Here is a 9,614-nt window from a genome sequence, read left to right as displayed (position 1 = left end):
TGAGTAACAGCTTTTGATTCTTTTTAGAAATCCCTGCTTTCCCAGTCCCTGCCATCATACTTTTCATTTTTTCCCCTCAGAGGCCCAGGACTCCAGTTATCTGTGTGCCACTCCTGCTCAGCCCTATTTTCTCCAGCCAGGCATGACCAGCTCCAGCCATGTGGGGCTGATTGGTGGCAGCAGCTCTGAGCTCCCTCCTCCCATGCTTACTGTAGTCCAGCATCGCTCTGGCAGCCATTCTCCACATGTGACATCTACAGAAGGCAGGAATTCCTTCTGCTCATGGCCACTGGAACAAATAGAGGCAATCTGGGATGCTGAGGCTCTGCCTTTTGCCCAGCTTTAAGAACAAGACCTGGGCACTGCTTTTGCCATGCCGCTGGATGTACCAACACCTGCTGGGATGAGGTTTTTCCTCCAGTATGCTGGCTGTTTTTTTGCTTTTTTCTCTACTGGCTTTTTGATAGCATCTACCTGGACAGACTGCTGGATGGTGAATGCTGACGATTCCCTGGAGGTAAGATCTTTTGGAGAACCTGATCTCCAAATCAGATGTGTCCTAGAGAGTTTGGTTTCTGGCATCATTGCTTCCCTTTCATCTACATTTCCCCTGTCATGCAGGATGAAAGTGGATGAAAATGAGATGAATGGCTCTGGCAAGAGCTGGGGGACAGGAGTATTTTGTGTAATCCTTTCTGCTGGATTCCACTCTCAGGAAAAGTTTAGAAGCTTCAGATTTAAGTGTGCATGAACTAGAGTGTGTTACCGTGCAGCTCCAGCCTGCAATGGGTTTTTTGGAGATGTTTCTAATTTTGTAGGCCAGACTTCTTGGTGATAAAGTCCAACATGTGCACAGTCATTTTTCTTAACAGCCACTGAGCTATAGAGCTAGCAGAAGCCTATGGGGTACATAGGGACTGCTGTCAGGTCCAGCTCCCAAAACTATTTTCTTGAACTTGTGCAGACATTAGCACTTTCATGTTAAGAAAAACAGCATAATCCCACTGGTGTGACTGGGATATCACTCTTTGCTTATCTTCCTAATTTGGAACATGTTTTAGATTCATTTCAGGAAGCTGTGAGTCACCTGGATTAAGCTGAGGATGCTGGTATGAGCAGAAAAGCCAAATGGGTCACAAATTAGAGTAACAGAATCATAGGATCAGTAAGGTTGGAAAAGGCCACTTGAGATCATCTAGTCCAACCATCAACCCATCATTGATCCATAATTTCTTAGCAAAATGGAGGAGGAAAACCCAACTCCTAAGTAAAGTGAGTCCAGAAAAGAATCGATCCCGGTATCCTGAGGCCATGTAACCTTGTCTTCTTGTCAGGAGGCACCTGTGCTGGGCTGTCCCTAAGCATCCCATTAACACCCTGTGTGGTTATTAGCAGGCACCACTCTCACATTCCTGCTCTGAGTGTGAATACTAAATAATAGAGCAAAATGCCCCCAGCCTTAATACCTGACTGAATGAGCTCCCTAATGGCCCTAATGACTCACTGCTTCTAGGAATATGGGAATGCAGGGAAACCACTCATGGCCAGAAAGGTCTGCAGTATAAAACTGCTGGTTTCAGCTAGGCAAGTTTTGACTTCAGGAGAAATCACAGAATTGTGAAATCACTGAGGTTGGAAAAGACCACTAAGATCATCAGGTCCTGCTGTCAACCCATCACACCATCCCCACTGACCTGCAGCCCTCAGTGCCACTTATCTGTGGTTCTTGAACACCTCCAGTGATGGTGATTCCACCACCTCCTCTGGTAGCCTGTGCCAATGCCTCACTGCTCTTTCTGGGAAGGAGTTTTTCTTAAGAAAGGACCTTTGTTCTTCATTATGGAAATCCCTTGGCCTCCAGCAGCACATCTCTGCTGCAGGAGTCAGGATCCAGCAAGATGCTGCAGCACAGAGCAGGGCTCGTGCTCATGCAACTGTGAGCAAGGCTGGGGCAGGATTTGCAGTGTTTTTTGCTGGTAAAAGCCATAAACTGCTTCCTAACAAGCACTGTTGTGTCAACTCAGTCCCTCCCTGTTGTAGCTGGATTAAAAGAATCCCCACCACTGTTAAGCACTGCCTGGTTCACTCCTGTGCTCGGCAGTCACTGTGTTGGCACCTTCTACAGTGCTGTAAAATACCACGTGCTTTCCCCAGGTTGGTGAGCCTGTGATTGTTCTTTCATTTTTTATTTTTGTATTAGAATTATTTTAGTAGCAATTATACATTACGCATAGGATATGATTATATGTATTGCAGTCATTACGCAGTTGATGTTTTACATGCGTACTTGTGCTAGGGAAAGCAGGTCGTGGCTATGTGTTTCACAATCAGAGCTGGAGATGGGAGTTTGGGATGAGATGTGCAGCTCCTTGGGGAGCCCTTGGCTGGGCAGATTTGCTATGGGAGGAAGGAAAAATCAGAAATTAGTGCTTGGGTTTGCCCATGTTCAGTGCTAGCAAGAGTAGGTAACAGCTGAAACATCCCAAGAAACAAAGAACATTCATCAAGTTTTTCCCAATCTGGAAAGGGGGTTGATTCATAAGCCAGATCATTGAACATAGATTTTGTATCTCAAAGACCTGCTTCTGTTTTACGTGAAAGCAAACAAAGCCTGAAATGCTGTTAGTCTCTTTATAAATAATATTGATGAGGATGCTGCTTGTAAGACTTAAAAAACAATACTAATGTGAGCAAGTGAGGAAGTACATGAGAGTAGCAGCTGAATACAGAATAGTGTGAATAAACCCACAGAGATTTAGGTTGAATATGAAATGGAATAAACACAAGCGGAACAAAATGCAATTTAATAAAAATATGTTAATTTCAAGTGAAAACTAACATCTATGCAAATTTTTTACATGAAACTCTTCCCTTGAAAAATAACAGCCAATGAAACCATATCTTTTTCCTGCATGACTCCTCATTTTTGTGATATTTTTCATTTGACTTGCCCCCAGCATTCTCAGAACTTGCAAGTAGTTTTCATCTTCAGAAAACAAAATATATGGATTGTTTTCACTGAAACTTGGGCAATAACTTTTTTTACCTGTCTGAAATAGTGAGTCATTTTTAGACATCTGTAATCCACCATTCAGTATCACAGAGAGCGTTACAATTTGGCTTGTACACTGTGTTATGGAGACAATGCTGTGGTTGGCTTCAGGCTTCAGTACATCCCGAGTTAAACTTCATTAAGTGTCTGGTGTGCATTATTATCTGCTTTGTGATTTACAAAGCATAAGAAAAAGAAATTTCTTGCATCATCCATACCAGTACAGCTGTATCCCCTGTATAGACCCATTCCCCAAGTACTGTTTCCAGTGGGGTGCCCCTGGCAGCAGCAGGGCAGACTGGAGCCCCAAGCTGCCCCCACATTATCCTCACTCCTCCTATGAGCAATCCTAGAAGTGTTTCACAGGTGCTGATTGCTATATTTGCATGGGTAATGAAAACACCTCCCGTGTTAAAGTGATTTATGGAAAGCTGGGCCAGAAACGCTATCTAAGGCTTCAGAAGGATGGAAACGATGAGCCATGATGCGACTGCAAGCTGTACAAAGCCTGGATGTCTCGACGATGAGTGTGATTGGTCCCACAGCTGGCAGTGTGCAGCAGGAGCCCCGGGGCCAGAACCAGCACTGGCTGCCCTTGCTCTTCCAGCTGGTGTTTATGGCTGAGTCATTTGGGGCAGCCCTTGAGAAGTGTCTGGGAAGGGGCTCACACCTCCACTCTGCACAGAACACTCCCTTATCCTGATGGGGCCACCTCCTCCTGGTACGAGGCTGGTCCCTATGAGTCATGGGCAGCTCCATCCTTAGAGCCTTCTCTGCAGGGAGATGGTTGGAAGGGAGTGGAATGACAGATTCACGGGTCATCCGGTCCACGGCCCTGCCCAGCTCAGCCTGGACAAGTAACTGGCAAGGGCTGAGCAAACCTCCTCTTAGATATCTCCAACCAGCCACCCCTACATCTTCCCAGCATTTTTCCTCAGAATTTGTATCCTCCCCAATAGGATTTTTTTTTTTTAAATCTCATCTGAATCTCTTTCATTCCAATATAAAACCAAGAGCAGAAATAGAAAACACTGCCTTTTCTCTCCATCCTTCTCCTTTTCTTGGTACTTCCTACCAAATAACTCCAATTAGCCATCAAAACAGATGAACCAGGACATTTACTGAATCCAGATTGGTGGATATACTAACCTAGGGTCATTTTTCTCTCTCCTTGACCCATAGGTGAGTACAAAATGCCGTGGTCTGTGGTGGGAATGTGTCACAAATGTTTTTGATGGGATCCAAACATGTGATGAGTACGACTCCATCTTCGCTGAGCACCCTGGTATGTAAGAGGGAAAGATGTTTCCATGAGAGCTGGGGACACCTGAGCATAGGACAGGGATCAAAAAGGGCATTTCTTCTATTCAGTCACAGATAATTTGATGCACTTATATACTGTGGCCGTATTTCTCTCAGTGAGGCATTAGTCCCAGGGAAAGCTGGAGGAAGCTTCACCCCAGGAAAAGGTGTTCCCACAGGACCTGACCCAATTACCCACCCACATGTCCATTCCTCATTTGTTCTGCTTCTGTTCTGCAGTGAAGCTGGTGCTGACCCGAGCCATGATGATCACAGCAGACATACTGGCAGGATTTGGATTTCTCTTCCTTGTCCTGGGTCTGGACTGTGTGAAATTCCTTCCAGATGAGCCACTTATCAAGCTGCGCATCTGCCTGGTGTCTGGAGTTACCTTGCTCATTGCAGGTATTCTTGGACCATTCCCCACTTTGCAGGCATCCTTCAGCAAAAAGGAGGTTTAATACCTTCCCTTATTTTGAAGACACAAGCTGGTGATTTTCTAGAGGGCAAACACCAAGGAAGGATGTTTATTTGCTGTGTTTGTGCAGTGTAGCTTCCAGGACTCTCTGCCTGCCCCTAGCAACAAATAGTTGAGTCTATCTTTTTCCATTTCACTTATTGGCTAGATTCCTTGGTTGCTGAGGTGACTGACTTCCACTTACTGTTGATTTACTGTGAGGAAGTCAGCATTGTTGAATGGGGCAAAGAGGCAGAACTGCCAGAGGACTAGAAATGCCCTGGCACCTTGATTCAGTTTCTGGCTCAGCCACAGATGGTGTGGCCTTGGGCAAGTCACTTAGCCCAAAATCTTTTCAGCTCATTTGTAACAAAAGGGTAATAACACAGCTCTCCTTCTCAGGTGATAAATACTTTACTGACTGAGATGCTTTGCTATTACAGCCAGTGGAAGAGTTTTAAATACAAAAATAGACTGCCAACAGGTTCTGAGTCATTTCATTTGACTTTATGACAATATTGAGCATCTACCTCCGCTTCAGTGTATGTAGATGTAACACGAAACTCACTGCAGCTACTGGGTGCACATGTGAAGTACTTAGACAGGTTCTTTTAAACACCCGCCGTGTTTAAACACGCCTCACAAAATCAATCTGAAAAATGTTGTCAAAGTTCAGAAAGTCAAAAGAGAAAATTAATATCTCAAAGCAACTTTACAACAAGAAGAAGCTGAAATTTTTGCCATCTAATGCAGAAATCTGTGTGAGTCATCGAATCATAGATGTTGGGAAAGACCATTAAGATCATCAAGGCTAACCATCAACCCATCACACCATGCCCACTAACCCACATCCCTCACTGCCACATCTCTATGGTTCTTGAACACCTCCAGGGATGGTGACTCCACCACCTCCCTGGGCAGCCTGAAATAATATCTCACTACTCTTTTTCAGTAGAAATTTTTCCAAATATCTTACTAATATCCTATAAAAATGCTACAAACTGGAGCTGTGGGTATGAGATACAGCCCTTGTCTGGAAAGGCTCAAGACAACATCATCAGGGGCCAGGGTGAACAGCCAAATAGAGCTGGGACAGAGCAGGGGCCAAAACTTGACGTCCAAGGAGGTTCTTCCCATCCTGAGGTCTGATCCAGGAGACTGAAGGCTACAGCTCAGGGTTTTGTACTTGTGGTCTCCTCATGATTACTGTGGTCTGACTGGCAGCTCTGTGTGGCACCTCCCTCCTGTCCTGCAGGTCTCCCAGGCATCACGGGATCAATGTGGTATGCCATTGATGTCTACGTGGAGCGCACCTCTTTGGTCTTCCACAACGTCTTTCTGGGCATCCAGTACAAGTTTGGCTGGTCGTGCTGGCTCGGCATGGCGGGATCACTGGGCTGCTTCTTATCTGGGTCCCTGCTCACCTGCTGCATGTACCTCTTCAGAGGTGAGGAGCACGGGCAGGTCTGAAACACAGTGAAGGGACAGAGACATTGCTCAGGGCCTGCTGCAGGCCCATAGAGTCCGGAATGTCCTTCAAGGACATCCTTCAGGATAGTTGCTCATCCTTCATTGCAACATCTTCAGCTGTAAAATGGGGATAGTGTTATTTCAGCAGCACTATATAGCACATCAAGGGTTTTGGGTGGGAGCTGAGGTGCAAGTATGGCATAAAATGTTATTATTTCATATACTGGAGTGCTTCTTTCTCTGTATTTTGAGGGTTTACAGTCTGAGAACCTCTGCGCACTTGTGAGTAGATCTCATTTCTCTCCTCACAGAGACCAGCTCTGGAAGGCTCCACTCTGCATACTCCTTGAGGAAAGGCTATTCCTCTGCTGGGACGATTGTAACTAACGTGCACTTGCCATCCTCACAAACAGCAACTGCCAAAATGTATGCCATGGACACAAGAGTGTAAGAAGGAGGCAGAGACATCAGAAGGAGCTCCACTCCAGTGGACTGTGCAGATACTTGAGCTCCTGCAGTTGTGGTATAGATGCAAAATTGAATTTTGATGTGTGTTGTATGCTGTGCTGTTTGCATTATGACAGCTTAAAAAAAAAAAAATCCTTCAAAAAAATAACTTCCAAGAAGATCTTGCTTTAGGGATTCCTGATGTCTTCAGTACTGAGGCTGCTTGCATGAGCACAGACTGGAATCACCAACACAAACTCTTCCAGCCTTTGGCTCATCTCTGTCAGTGTGAGTGAAATAAATCAGCTGCTCCCATGTCAGCCACCAGCTCTCAGCATAAAGAACCTCAAACTGTAAGATGAATCCCAATAGATGGAAGCACGAGTCATGTGTGAAGTGATGAATTCTTGGATTACACCAAGAAGGCACAGAGAGATCTGGACATGATGGGCATTTCTGTTACTCCAGCTTCCTGAAGTAGAAGTAGAGGAGGAGCAATCTAGAATCACCTACTAATGCGGATTTACTTGCAGATCTCAAACCATTGATTTCTCCTGCTCCCTTCCTGGAGTATGTTGTAGCTGGGGAGCCTTTGTCCTAATGGTCTTCAGCTTTTTTTAGGGTGGTGGGAGGTGCTTCGTGACTTGCAACACATGGGTCAAGCCAAGCAGTGGCTCAGAGGACACTCTGGGGCTGACCATCCAGCTTTGTGCTCCTGTAGGTGTGCCAGTAAAACGTATGCATACCCCAAACACTGGCTTAACTCAGGATGCAAATTCCTCAAATATACATGTATACAGAAATTATTACATAAACATTCACAAGACATCTTTGCCTTCAGTGTGCATGCAGTATAAGGGTTAATTCTGTTCTCTGCATGCTGTTAGCTTTGGAGGATCCATCTCCTGTACTAGAGGACTAAGTAAAGGTCACGGCAGCACTTAGGTTTGCTGGGTTGATGTTTTGTAACAACCAGTCCAACGCTGAGTTGCTTCATTCAAATCCTGCTGACAGTCTAAGTGATGTTTTGATCAGTTGTTAATATGTAATGGTTCATGCACTGATTGATCAAACTCTGAATCTGATTTCATGACTGCAGTGTGTAGTCCTCATTAGTTCATTGTCGTGCCTTGATGCCAATCTATTTTAGTTTGGGTCCTTTACTCATTAGCAATAAATCCTCCAGGAAGAACATAGGATTTCATTTCCCTTTCAAAATCACGACCTAAGCCTAAGGACATTGCAGGTGAGCTCATGTATTAAGGTGCTTTCTTTAGTTCTTCCAAATTCCTATTGGGGCAGCCTATCGGGGCTCTGGCTGGTTGTAGGCTACAGAGGGTAGCAATGCCTTAGATCTTTGCTAAGATGATTTCATGCTCTACAAATAGATATTGATTACCCATTTTGATGCATGCAAGCAAGAGAAAGATAATAAAATGATGACATCTACAGTAGGTGTCCTTTCCTGCCTGCAGTATATTGTCCTTTCACTGTCTTGGTCAGCCTTGGCCAGAAGGGCTCTTACTGCAGCTCTAATTCAAACTCACTCTTTGTAAAGGTCTTTGTAAGAGACAGACAGGAATAGTTTGCTTTTACATGGGAAGGTGTGCAGTTTACTTTTATGCCCCTCCCCTAGGAGTATCTTCATTCACTGCCTTTGCCCACTGTGCAATGGCACAAGAACTTGAATGCATCAGTCCTAGAAAGGGACTCAGAGTATACCAATATATTGATGATGTGTTGTTTGGGGGCCTTATGTCTCACCTGACTGGGAGAACATAACCTTCTTAAAGACTGACACCTGCATTTGAAAGATAACAAAGGGCTGTGGGATGCTTGACAAATAGCATTCAAGGCCAGTCTGGATGAGGCTTTGAGCAACCCGGTCTAGTGGAAGGTGTCCCTGGGTTTGGAACTAAATGATCTGAAAGGACCCTTCCAACCCAAACAATTTTATGATTCTATGATTCTGTTAATCTATTTTAACTTCTTGAAGGGAAGCAATATGTGTTAGTAGGGGTTGAGATTGTGTCAGAGTTGACCCAGGCCAAGCAGTCTCAGGAGATAACACTGTGAGGGGTTTGAAGCTCTAGTTTAGCTGTTTGCCCAAACCCCAAACAATACAATCAAATAATGGGAGTCAACTTACTGACAGGCCTGAGATGAAGACATTCAGTGGGTATTCCACACCCCTTATTACCCTTAAGCAAATGTTATCACAGTGGGATACAAATAAACATTTGCTGATTGTTAGATGTCATTTCACCTTAATTTAGCCAGAGAGAATTTTGAAACTTCAGTGACCCTGATCAGATCATGAAATTCTTATCCTGTCCTTGTCAACTAACGTATCCTCATGCAGGTGCATGGATATTTTCTAAAACATGGATTTTGCTACTTTTCACACACATTGATTTTTCTGTGAATTCAGTCTATCTGAACTATTATTTTCACTAGATAAGATTGTTTCTTTAGAATTCTATTTTCCTTACATTTTGTCATATTTCTGAGATACAATAAATACAGTTGCCTTTGAGTGCCATCTTCCTCTAATGCCTCTTCCAAGGAAGCGTTTGAATAGGTGATCTGCCCAAGGAGGCGTGATCTGCCCTCATTCCTGGGAGGGAAATCACTGCTTTCTTGAAAGGAAAGCAGGTTTTAGGAAGGTGGGGTGGGATTCCAGACCTTTGCTAATACCGACAGATGCCATAGCCCAGTGCACATCAGTAGTGGCAGCAGCGCTTTGACAGCTGGCCAACTCTATCCCTAGTTTTGGCACATCTATTTCTCATCAATTTTTTAAACTTGCAAAGAGAGAAAAGTATAATTCCACCAAGAAAACTAGGTTTTCTCTCTCAGATGGGGCAGGAACCCCACTGTTTGCTC

At 44.5% G+C, this 9,614-nt stretch overlaps 1 protein-coding gene across 1 annotated transcript; it reads left to right on the top strand.

Moving 5' to 3' along the window:
- Positions 1 to 373: 373 nt before the first annotated feature.
- On the top strand, positions 374 to 6,732 carry CLDN16 (claudin 16; the record flags this gene model as incomplete). Its single annotated transcript, XM_079539958.1, has 5 exons — positions 374 to 517; positions 4,235 to 4,337; positions 4,595 to 4,759; positions 6,067 to 6,258; positions 6,593 to 6,732. 5 exons carry the CDS (start codon positions 374 to 376, stop codon positions 6,730 to 6,732), a joined length of 744 nt encoding a protein of 247 aa, XP_079396084.1.
- Between the last annotated feature and the right edge of the window lie 2,882 nt (positions 6,733 to 9,614).

This window comes from Tetrao urogallus, assembly GCF_951394365.1.
Source record: "Tetrao urogallus genome assembly, chromosome: 9".
Lineage (NCBI taxonomy): Eukaryota > Metazoa > Chordata > Aves > Galliformes > Phasianidae > Tetrao > Tetrao urogallus.
The sequence above is the reverse complement of the archived record's forward strand: the minus strand, read 5'-3'. Positions and strand labels throughout refer to the sequence as shown.